Raw genomic sequence first — 13,212 nt, 5'->3', positions numbered from 1 at the left:
ACTTTAATTATAATCACCTTGTAGATCACAAAAATGCTGGAAATCGACCAGCTGGAGCACTAGGACCACACATATGGACTAACAACAACGAAAATCTTAAGTAACACCAAACGATAATTTAACATCATGATATTCGTGCCACAAAAGTTGTTTCTAATAAGGAAAACAATAGAAAAACACAATAAAATCTAACATAGAAACACATTGTAACTATGACATAATACGTAATATATGTATAAAAATTCATTTAGTTGCATAGACAGAGCACACTTCCAAAAATTTTGAAGCTACTAAGGAACAATGGAAAAATATGAAATACAGGGTGTTTCAAAAAAGACTGACCTGATTTCAAAACTCTATATTTATTGATAAAAACATACTGTAAACGTGGGATGGGTTGCAAAAATACTCACAAAATCTTTAAGTTTTAGCTATGCTATTATAAATGCTCTAGGTGTCCACCACCAGCGGGGGGAACAACATCTAAATGATAGCTAAATTCCTAAATTCATCATGAACTTTACATCATGTATCTGCTTTTACAGAAGTTATCATAGCTATTATTCTGTTCACTAATTCTAAGTCATGAGGTAAAGGGGAGATAAACTCACTTTCCTTCATATATTCCCATAAGAAAAAAAATCAGATGGGGTCGTGTCTGGCAATCTTGGAGGCCAAGAATGCGCGGCAGTGTCTCAGGGTCCCATGCACAATATCCAATGTTGAGACAGAGTGTCACTGAGAAACTGATGTATGTTGTTGTGACAGTCTATAATGGTTTATAGACTAAATGATGCCTTAACATTCGCCAGACAGTTGTATGAGGCATTGCCAGTTCACTACTTGCATAGTGAGTTGATTTTCATGGACTCTGCTTGAACGTTTGCCCAATTCTTTCCATCATGTCTTCAAACATGGGTGGTCGACCTAGACTCTTAAATCTGCACAAGCATCCTGTCTCTTTAAACTGGCAATACCACCAACAAATATTTTTTGGGAGCAGGTGGGTCAATGCCAGAATGCCAACGAAAAGCACACTGGACTTAAATCACTGATTTACTCTTTGCAAACTGCAGCACACAGAACGTCTTCTGTCGAGCAGAAGTCATCTTACATCTGACTCACTGAAAAGTGAAAAGACTCACTGACTGACATTTAACACCAATTTTCTGAAACTCTAGGCCACATCCATTCAAACAACACACATTTCCTTGCCAACATGTCCCATGTTTCGTAATTATCACCATCCAAAGTCAGGTTATTCTTTTTGAAATATCCTGTATTTACTGTTAGCCCAGACAATGAAAACCAAAAAAGGCTGAATAGGAGAAAAAATTCATGAAGTCACAAAATTTTGCACAGTGGTAAGAGTGAGTGCCATAAACAGCATCCTAAAAATCCCGAGCAGTGGGGTGAGAGCATGGGGGTTGGGTTTAGAGCTAACTATTTTATGCTCTGCTTGAATAACTCAAAAACCATTCCATTGAAAATATTTCACAGCACAAAGTAAGCATTTTAAATTTCTTACAAAAAGGTCTTACTTTTCTCTAGGATAATAGTGTTTGCACAACAGAGGATGGAAAAATATCAGATTATCAAAATCAGTGTTTTCATGTTATAAAATTATTATTTGTTGTTAAATGAAGTAGGATGTGAACAAATATTAATTGTGTGTGCCACATGTAAGTGCAATAGAGCCATGTCAAAGTAGAAATTATATTCTGGGAGTCTTAACAAGATGGTGGGTAGAATCACTAGGGGAAGAAGGTTGCCGGATTGTGGTCATGCAACCCCCCCCCCCCTTTCCATAGTTCTGCAAACTGAAGTGAGAGCAGACAATTACTAACTCTCTCTACCCCAATACATCACTAGAAGCAACTACAGGATGTTTCATAAAGTTATACCAATTCTTCTACTGCACACCTTATGAATCACTGACAACACAGAACATAGAATCTGTCCATATGCATTTCTTGTGTTATTATTATTAGTAACTTCTGTCTGTATTCCATGTAGTGTTAATGGGCCCTGTGGAAAATAAACACAACTTGGGCATGTCTGCACACTTTGTTGCAGTGATTCACATAGTGAGCTGTGGAAGAGTCAGGATAAGTTTGTGAAACACCTTTTAGTTGCTTCTTGTGATGTACTGTGGTAAGCAGAATGGGGAATTGTCTGCTCACTCTTCAGTTTACAGACCTATGAAGCAGACAAGTGCATGTCCACAATCCTGTGACCTACCTTGTCTCATCTCAAGCTTCTATCCCACTGACTTTCTCCCACTCTGTTACACAATTTTCCCCTTAATATGGGCTCTACTGCAATTAGACGCATTAAACACACTCATTATTTTAATATTCGTTCTTAAACAAATTCATTTAACAATAAACAAAATAAAATTAAAACATTATTTTTAATAATCTGCTATTTTTCCATCCCCTGCAATGCAAAAACTACTGGTCCTCGATAAAAATGAAAGAGATCATTTTGTAGGAAATTTAAAATGGTTTAATTTTGCATTGGGGAACATTTTCACTACAAGCGAGGGTTTTTGAGTTATTCAAGAGAAATATAAAGTGGGCTTTAAAGCACTCCCCTCCCCCTCCACTGGTCAGGGCTTTCAGTATGTTGTTTCTCACACTCCCTCCTATCACTGTACAAAAATTCCCAACTACATGAATTTTTTTCCGCCAATTTTCCTTCATTGACTGGAATGTGTGTGCTAAACTTATTCTGCTTTGGGATATACACCTAAAGCCAACTCCACTTAGCACTTACTCACTTAACCTCTGATTGTCAATATTTGCTTATACTTCATGTCACTTTCTCTGTCGACATTATTACATCTTTCTTGTTCTCACTGTCAGTAAAATTAATGATGTTAACAGCAAGTTGTTGAAGATTCCTACTCGGGTATTTTCTGCAATCATTTTTGTGAAACTCATGTTTCCACAACAAAGATAGTGAGCAGTACACTGGAGATTTTTTACTTAAACAACTGGTGCTCCACCACAAAGGTAAATCTGAATGTACTGTAGTGCATGGGCCAATATGAACAAGTTATAGTTACTGATTTTTTTATGTGTGTATCTGGCAGCATTTTATCCCTTTAGGGTGAATAGCATTAGCTGTTTCCTTTTCTTATTCATTTATGCATATATTTTTCAATGATGCAATTAAATAGAAAGTCTGGTTTTACACTGCATACTGTGTTGATTTTACGAAACATTTCTGACACATTCAACGAAGTGTTACGGAAGATACTTGCTCAGTTCATACTGTGCAAACAAGTAATAAGTCTTGGATTAAACTGAAAACTACAATCCTTGCAGTACTTTGTTTAGTGTCTGTTGTTTCTAATAATAAGTTATTTTCAAACTATAAAATACACAACCACTATAACATACAACTGCTGGCCAACAATGAATGATGGAAACATTTAAAAACACAGAGAGACAGGCATTTACCTCGAAGGAGTTCCTTGAGAAACTTGGCTGGGAGTGGGGCTAGTTGGCTGTGAGGCTCCAAGAGGAACACAGTAGTAGGGTTCAATTTCTTCAGAGCGCTGCAGCATGGACGGATAAAGCTTCTCTGATTTAGTTGACCTATAATTTACAAATCCCAAAAAATAAATTGTGATTAACCCTCACGTGAGGACAGTCAAATATAGATACCATCTACAGTGGGGAAGGGTTGAAATAAATGAAAAATGGTGAATGTATATATAAAATAAGAAACAAAATAAATTTTTCAGTGACCAAACTCGTTAATAATAAAAATAAAAATCATGTTTCTAAAATATTAATAAATGATATTAAAAGAAGATAAGAAAAAATTATCAACATACTTTTATTTCTCTCAAATGATCTCCACTGCCCACAATGTATTTTTAGCAAACATCATAAGGCTTCTTTTGGAACAATCTCTCTCTCTCTCTCTCTCTCTCTCTCTCTCTCTCTCTCTCTCTCTCTCACACACACACACACACACACACACACACACACACACACACACACACAACTCTCTCTCTCTCTCTCTCTCTCTCTCTCTCTCTCTCTCTCTCTCTCTCTCTCTCTCTCTCTCACACACACACACACACACACACACACACACACACACACAATTCAGCAGCTGAAATTGTAGAGGGTAAAGAGATGCAAATCACTGAATAGCCCCACTTTTTGGAAAAGATGCTGGGATATGGACACTGTAGCTAAATTCCTTCAGCTGATGGGACCCATATAACACTGAAAAAGGTCTCCAAGGCAGTAAAGCATTGCTGCAGAGAAATATTCATAATACATGCTACAACTTTGAGGTCAACAACAGGAGACTGATTCAGATGCAACCTTTCCCTGCCAGAAAATTGGAAGCAGTGGTTCGAGATAATGGTGACAGGTTCACCAACCAACAAGCTACCCAATCGAGTGACAGTATCTCCAACAGATAGACATAGTAGTTCAACACTCCAGATATAGGCCTTCCTATGTTATCATCTTCTGCTGAAAAGCATTGGATGGTGGTCAACTTTCCAAGCCATACTCTTAGTAATGTCAGTATAAAGGTCCTGGCCAAATAGACAAATTTTACCATAGCACCTAAATATGTTCCAAAAGAAAATATTATTGAACCAGCAAATGCTTTGTTACATTAGCTGCCAAGAGTCAACCAAGAAAACATTGGGTAAGACAACTGATTTTTTATCATGTTGGGAAATGAGGAGTGATCTGTTTTACTTGGTAAAAAAGAAAATTCGAAAGCCAAGATCACATATACTTTCCTTTATTTTCAACAATCAGTTTTTACAGACCTTGGTGTTATCTTCAGATCTACAAAAATTCTGCTGAAAAATGTGTTCAGTGTTCCGCCATAATGCCATCTAAGGTGGATCAGCAATAAATGGAACATGTCAAGCTAACTAAACTGATGTGCTACTATGCATTTTATTGTATATTATAACAATATTATGAGACGGAAACTTACTACTCACCATACAGCGGAGATGGAGATACTGAGTCACAGATAGGCACAACAAAGCGACACTCACAATTAAAGCTTTTGGTCATTAAGGCCTTCACCAACAACACACACACACACACACACACACACACACACACAAATGTAACTCACACACGCGACTGCAGTCTCAGGCAACAGAAATGACACTGTGGTTTCAGTTGCCTGAGACTGCAGTTTGTGTGTGTGTGTGTGTGTGTGTGTGTGTGTGTGTGTGTGTGTGTGTTTTGACAAAGGCCATAATGGCTGAATGCTTTAATTGTGACAGTCTTTTTGTAGTGCTTATCTGTGATTCAGCATCTCCGCTATATGGTGAGTAGCAACTTTCCTTCTGATAATATTGTTATTTTATATTGCGGTTTTTCTGATGTAAAAATCATCTGTGAGCATTACATGTATGGACATGGCCACATACACAAGTTGCTTTATGATTGTAAATTTTTTATTGTTGACAGACCTTTGCATAAGTTGCTACATTTTATCCACTAACATGAGAACTTGGCATGAGGTTCCAACTCTCTTGCATACTTCTTTTTTTTTTTTTAATTGAAAACCTCAAGATGAAAGCAAAGTCTGTCAAAACTGATTGTTGCAAATAAAGAAATATTTAGGCAATCTTGGCTTTAGGAAGTTTTTTTACCAAGTTACGCAAGACACTTTGAGGATTCTTAATTGTGTAAATCCACCGAAAGCAATCATCACAATGGAAAAATGAAAAGTCATCATGAAACTGAAAAACAACTGTGACATAGTTGTTATATAAGGAGAAAAGAGAAATAACATCATTGTCATGCACATGACATTACAGCAACAGAATGCAAGACTTAGTGAACCCATTTGTAAGGAACTTGGGGGAGATCACACAGCCAGAATAATCAAAAGACAAACAGCCTGCTTTTGGACTCTAGAATTGAATTTCACATGGCAAGAAGACTCATGGCACAGATTGTAACAGTACTCAAGGTACACAAAGAAACTTATCCCCTAAGAGCCATAGTCAATGGAACAAATTCATCGACCCACTTCCTGGCTAAAATTCTGACTCAGAGGCGGTGGCATTTGGTAGGCCAAACAGTCACTTATCAGGAACTCCATCCACTTCATTGCACTTTTAAAAGACGAGTGAATCCTAGCAATAAACCTTACGGTGAGCTTCCACGTCAAGTCCTTATTTAAAAAAAAAAATAAAAAAAAAAAAAAAAAAAAAAAAAAAATTAAACAGATAAGGAGACCATCAACATTCCACATCAGTGTGTGGTACCCGATATCTGTGAATTCATGCAACAGTGTTTAGTGATCATGTACTTCGGATCGTAAGGGAAGTTTTATGAGCAGATGGATGGTGTAATTAAGGGATCTTCACTCTAGCCAGTTGAAGCAGACATATTTATGGAAGTGTTCAAAGAGTCCAGAGGTCCAGCCTGCAATGTTCTGCCCCAAATATTGGCTTTAGTACAGAGATGACTATTGTCATCTGTACATAAGGTAAGGAGACACTTCATAACTTCCACCTCAACCTCAATCGACAGCATGCCACCCGGCCACGGTGGCTGAGTGGTTCTATGCGCTTCAGTCAGGAACCGCACGACTGCTACGGTTGCAGGTTTGAATCCTGCCTCGGGCATGGATGTGTGTGATGTCCTTAGGTTAGTTCAGTTTAAGTAGTTCTAAGTTCTAGGGCACTGATGACCTCAGATGTTAAGTCCCATAATGCTCAGAGCCATTTTTTGACAGCACGCCAAGATCCAATACACAGTTGAAATTGAAGAGAATGGAGCACTTTCCATTGTCAGAGCGCAAGTGTATAGAAAACCTGATGGCAGAACAATATACAGTATTATGGAATCACAAAATAAGACTAAAAGGAGGGTGAGAGACAACCAACAAAATCAAAGTTACACAAAGCTCGAATCTATGACATCAGCTGAAAGTCCGCACTGCTGCTACCCAATCAAAATAAGAGTTCAGTGATGTTCCTGATAAACTGAGTCTATGAGCAGGATGCAATTATACTGTGTAGGATCTGAATGCGGCACATGCTCAGAAGTCGATACGTTGTCCTAATGAGGCATGCTTATAACAGTTGCCAAACCGTCGGTTTTATAAGCAACAAGACAGTGCAGTCACACATCCATACACATTTTATTGAAGATGACACTGGCTTTGGATGCCTGCACCCACATTTTCTCTTACTATTGAATAAATTATGATAATGAAAAAGCATGTATGATATACAAATAATGACTGAGATGACAATCTCATTAAAAAGAAAGTGCTGAATGTGAAATGAGGGCATACAACGTGATGGACACTGACTTAACTCTCATTCTTCTTTGGAGTGGGAAGATCAAGTACAACTGAGCAAATTTATGAAGACGCAGCATTCCTGGTTTCAGGACTGGTTTCAATGTATGAGGCTCTATTGAATGGTGTGACAGATTTGCTCAGCTGTAATATTATTAACTTACTTTTATTTTAAAAATTCCTCATTAACAGCTTTGAGCTCGATGCATATATATGCAAACATAATCAATTTCAAAGTCCATGAACTTCATCAACAAGCCTCTTAGAGTAGCTACCATAATCAATGTCACAAGTACTTGCTCTGAAGAAATATCATATATAACATCGAATACATTAGATATGCTGACATTCAGCATCATAGTAATTATGCCACAATAAAGATGAAGTTGTTCTCTTGAGCAGTATACGAGAAAAATTCTTATGTGCGTCTAATTTTCAGAATGTAAATAAAATAGAAAGAAACTTCCACATGGGAAAAATATATTAAAAACAAAGATTCCAAGACTTACCAAGCGGGAAAGCGCCGGCAGACAGGCACAATGAACAAAACACACAGACACACACACAGAATTACTAGCTTTCGCAACCGATGGTTGCTTCTTCAGGAAGGAGAGGGAAAGACGAAAGGATGTGGGTTTTAAGGGAGAGGGTAAGGAGTCATTCCAAATTTTTTTTCCCCTAAGGGAAGTCTTTCCACTCCTGGGATTGGAATGACTCCTTACCCTCTCCCTTAAAACCCACATCCTTTCGTCTTTCCCTCTCCTTCCTGAAGAAGCAACCATCGGTTGTGAAAGCTAGTAATTCTGTGTGTGTGTTTGTGTGTTTTGTTCATTGTGCCTGTCTGCCGGCGCTTTCCCGCTTGGTAAGTCTTGGAATCTTTGTTTTTAATATAATTTTCAGAATGTTATATACAATAATCCTGTTGAGCAAGAACTTGTGGCATTGATGATGCTAAGGTGCCTAATGATGAAATCTGGTAACTAAAAAATCAATTGTAACTGAACATTTGATAACTGAGAACACAGTTGTTAATGGGAAGTAAATTTTGTGAGTGGAAAAAGTGTATGGAAGAGGGATCCTCCCACATCATCAACTCTTGTCTACAATTCTGGTGCTAACTGTTCATCCAGCACATCCAAAGTTCCTGCAATTCCAATAGCCTAAACTTCCGTTACTCCTATTTTCACTTCACTAGCCCCAAGTCACACTTACACTTACTCTTGCATTTCTCTCTTCCTTTGCAAGTTTTGTGGCATTTAGCCCCTTCTAAGCTTCCTAATACTCCTCATCCTTACTTTACTATCTTGATCTATAGTTTGTTTTATCTTTCCTCAACAACTTTCTTTCTGTTTGTTAATTTTATAATTGGCTTCCTTCTTTCTGTCCACTTTATACACTACTGTTTGTATGGAACAACTTCTGAATCCAACTACCTATGACAGCTGTCCTGCATTTCAATCCTGTCCCTACTATACCAATGCTACTGCTAGTGACAGTGGCATATGGAGCCAGTACACCAGCACTACTGCTAGTGACAGTGGCATTATGGAACCAGATGGGTGTTCATTTATGTTTATTATTCCAACTTTGAAAATATATTAAGGAGTCTGGCAGGCACTGCTACTTATATAATGAATCATCATCTGACACTTAATTTTGAAGGTGAGAAGTGGTCCATCCTATTAATAATTATTTATTTATCTATTGTGGTATTAAGTGAATCACCTCTTCATTAGTGCTTCCTGATTTTATCTGGGGAGCTTGTCTCCATGCAAAAGTAGATCCTTTCTGAGGTGATGTGGATAAGCACTCCCTCTTTGACCATCTGATTCACATGAAAATGTGTATCGGATGGAACAAATGGGACAAAATGAAAGCACACTTCCAACCCAAAGTGTGACACGACCAATTCCAAAGGGTGTGTGGCACACTGGATGATGTATCATGCATGAACAGAGCCTTAGGGATACCGGGCGACCTCTCTGAGTAATTAGCCTTACCCAAAACGGGGCTTGCTAGTGTGGACCAACATATATCCCCTATACTCATGTGACCAAAGTGGATAACATAGTAGAAAAACAAATAAACTTAAGGGATTTAATCTTCAAGAGAGCGGGATTTAATCTTCAAGAGACCTTAAACACCCAGACATCATGTGCCCAGCCAACTGAAGATGTTTTGACAACTGGATCAGGGGAGGAATCAGATCTGCCTTGTCTGGGGTACAGGGGAGGAAACTTCTTAGAGAACAAAGAGAAAAGGACAGAAGCGAATGGCTTCCTATAAACATATGGAGGGAACTAAAAGATCTTTAATCTAATATCTGAAAGAAAACACTGTCTCGAAGTGAAAGGGATAAACAGGCTCCTTCGACCTCTATGACAGGTAGCAAGGGTGTGTTATTCCAAATTCACAGAAGAAATACAATCATGAAAAGCTGAGGCAGAAAACAGGGAATCTGGATTTTAGTAAGACAGTTGTTCCACAAAACTACCCTCCTGTTAGCATCACCTTACAGCAGGAGGACCTAGTACAGATGGCGTACTTTGGAAAAAATTGTGGAGGACACACATCAAAGCTCCAAATTCAAAAGGGTTTATTTCAGGCCTGGCCAAACAGAGCTCCACAAATGTTACAGCTGCACGCCTGCCTAGTGCTCCGAGAGCAGCGATGATTTGGGCTGAGGGTAAGGAGGAACAAGAAAATGCTGCAGCCAGACACTGCTAGAGCAAGGCAACTGGCTTGTCACAGTTTACTAACAATGGAAAAATCAGCTTCGAGTCCATCACCTGAACATTTACCAGAGTACAAGGCAGTCATTTGTGGACCAGATATCACAGATTACATTTCAATAATTAAAACGTATCACCATGAGTTCCCAAACAGATTCCAAGACTTTGCGCGAACACTGATTTTGATTGATTTGTCAGACCATTATCACTTTTGGCTGCTGATGTACTTCATTACTTCTAACTTGAGCTAATAGACTTACAGTGTAGTACCTGGCTCAATGACCTGTTTCTCCAATGCATGAAATTTACAAGACTAATAGAATGTTACACCAAGAACAATATCCTCAACTGCACAGAGAAGCTGCTTATATTATTTCCATGTTTGGTTCAATGTATGTGTATGAACTTTTTTTCTATTATGAGTTGGGAAACATTTGATACATTAATAGACTTTAATCTGCAGTATGTCCATATATTTAACTGTATAATGAACCACAGTTCCAGATAAATTACACCTTACTCTAAAGTTGAAATGCCTATCAATTTGTAAATATCATAACTTAATGTTAAATGTAAAGGATTTCATACATCTGCTCACTGTATAAGCAATGTCTAATGTACTGTCTGAATTAGGTAGTAAATTTATTGCTTTGAGAGAAAAATAAAAAGTTGAAAATACACAATAGTGATAAAATGCCACTTGTAATAGTATGTTGCAATATTCACCTCTTAGAAGTGATCACACTGTGTTACAAACACATCTTCCTAAGTTTCCCATGTGTACAACCTTCAGTTATAGTTGTCTCAGTCACACAGCTGCTCAAATAGTGCAGTGGTGGCAGAAGCCGGAGCGCTGAGCATACTCAGCTGCGTTCACAGAGCGATAGCGTGTTCCTAACGTGGAAATCTTGGCTAGGACTGGTCTATCTGGATATAGGTGCTCTAATATTTGTACATGAGGTAATAGGGGCAGTGGACTGGCTGAATGAGATGTTGCTCAAGATAGCTCCATGGGCTGAAGTGAAGTTGCTGGTCAAGACATCTGCTGAACAGTCAAGAACGCTACAATATCAAACTGGGTACCAAAACTACTTACGGATGTTCCCCCAGACAAGCTATTAGAGAAAGTATCAATTCAGAACCATAAAGTCTTGACAGAGGGCCACATGACCATTAATCACAAGGTTGGAACTGATGACCAAACCCTTCTGGCAAAAATCTAAGAGACATCCCTGAAGGTAATGCGGAGCAAGACCTAAAACTGTATTTAGAGCTGTCACAGGTGACTGTCTGTGTGATTAATGACATCAAAGGTGATAATGGTGGCTGGAAATATTGCAGATAAATCTGCAGCACAGTAAGAGGGCAACAGTCATGTTCTGGGAAGACAGGATGTGGGTGTGGCCCTAGTCAAAGGATCCTACTTGTATGAAAAGGCCATACCTAGTTTTGGAGGAACTAAAAGTAAGTTGATTTTACAACTAATCTAAAAATCCCCAGAATATCCATTTTTGTTACAAATGGAATTTCATTCATACCAATGGTGAACTGTCCTTGGGCTTAGTGACCATCACAATGGAGCAGCGTAAGCAAGGGAGCACAAGGGACAAGGAATTGTCCTCAGCATACGTCCCTTACAAGGACAGTGCTTCTACACTCCAGGAAGTGAGGAGACTGATAAGACAGCTGCTTGAAGCTGAATGAGCAACTACTTCTTTATTGTGATGACAATAGCCAAAACCTAATGTGGGAAAATATCAACACCAACAGCAGAGGTGAGTACGTACATGAATACCTGCCAGACAGCAACCTAGAGATCTTGACTGTGGGTAAGGAATCTACCTTCAACAGTAGAAGAGAAAAAGTAATTCACATAAATTTTGGGGCTACCTTAATAGGTAGCTGCATCAACCAATGGCATGTGGCAAGGGAACTATCCTAGTCTGGTCATATGTACATTATGTTTAACCTGGAAATGGGTGTTAAACAGACCAAAGCCTACATGTACGGTTCCCTAGAAAGACCAGCTGGAATTCAGATAGGAAATAGCTGTCTATGTGAAGTTAAAACTTCAATAAGAAATGCAGTAGACTTACAGGAATTGACAGATGAAGTAATAGCTGACATCATAACCTTGTATTTAGGACAGTGTCCAATCAGAAGTATATAAACAGGAATATGCCATGCTGGAATGAGAATCTGATATTGCAAAGAATTCACATAAGAAGAGTGTTTAACTTTGCAAGAAGGAAACGACAATGGGCAAAATAGCAAGAAACCCTTGCTAAATACAATCTTGCTGTCAAGCAAGTGAAACAATCATCTCAGAAGGTATTCTGTGAAGGGGTGGAGGCGCAGCTGCCAGAGCAGATTTCACACAATCTATAGCATGTTACCAACAAATATATGAGGCATACGAAGGAGGGACGATGGTGAGTATACTAGGTCAGCACGTGAGACACTGGAAGTGCTCATCACTCCCCCACGGGACTGATGACATCACTGTTTGGTCTCCTCCCCCAAACCAACAATTCCCCCACTGCACTCTCGAAGTTGGTTCAGACAATAATACAGCCCCTCCGAGGTACTGGATTATAAGTAACCAATAGGAGAACTGGGAATCTGTTAAGAAACCTGTGTATTTTGAGAAAATTTGGTGGGTGATGGAAACATTTCAACCGTTCAAGTCACCAGGTCCAGATCATATCTTAACAGCTCTGCTGCAACAGACAGGAGAATGATTAATCAGACTCCTATGCAGACCAGTCACAGTCAATTTACCTGCACGAGTCACTCCTAATGCTTAGAGAACAGTGAAGGTTGCTTTCATTCCAAAGGCAGTGAGACTTGATCATACCAAAGTTAAGGAAATAAGATTAATCAGTCTATCCTTCTTTCTTCCAAGGACATTAGAAAAACAGATTAGTGTGCACGTTAGGGAAAGGATGTTAACTGAGGTTCCTTTACATGGAAACACTGCGCATATCAGTCAGGTAAATCATGTGAAACAGCAGTTCATCAACTTGTTGGAAAGGTATACTATCAGGAAATAGCACTCTGCAGCTTCCTGGATATTGAGCGGGCATTCAGCAACCCAATCTTTGAATCCATGATTATCGTTGGAAAACTGTATGGCATCAAGAGCACTATATTTAGATAG

The 13,212-nt window shown here is 38.8% G+C and overlaps 1 protein-coding gene across 12 annotated transcripts in view; it reads right to left on the bottom strand.

The window, feature by feature from the left end:
- Positions 1-13,212, bottom strand: part of LOC126297857 (protein sickie) — a 1,116,277-nt gene that overhangs the window by 93,207 nt on the left and 1,009,858 nt on the right. For all 12 annotated transcript variants that reach the window (XM_049989129.1, XM_049989128.1, XM_049989130.1 and 9 more), the window contains one exon: positions 3,468-3,605. In XM_049989129.1, coding sequence (XP_049845086.1) covers positions 3,468-3,605 — 138 coding nt within the window. The remainder of the gene's footprint in view (positions 1-3,467; positions 3,606-13,212) is intronic.

The sequence above is a fragment of the Schistocerca gregaria genome, chromosome X, assembly GCF_023897955.1.
Source record: "Schistocerca gregaria isolate iqSchGreg1 chromosome X, iqSchGreg1.2, whole genome shotgun sequence".
Taxonomy (NCBI): domain Eukaryota; kingdom Metazoa; phylum Arthropoda; class Insecta; order Orthoptera; family Acrididae; genus Schistocerca; species Schistocerca gregaria.
This window is presented reverse-complemented; position numbering and strand designations above follow the sequence as displayed.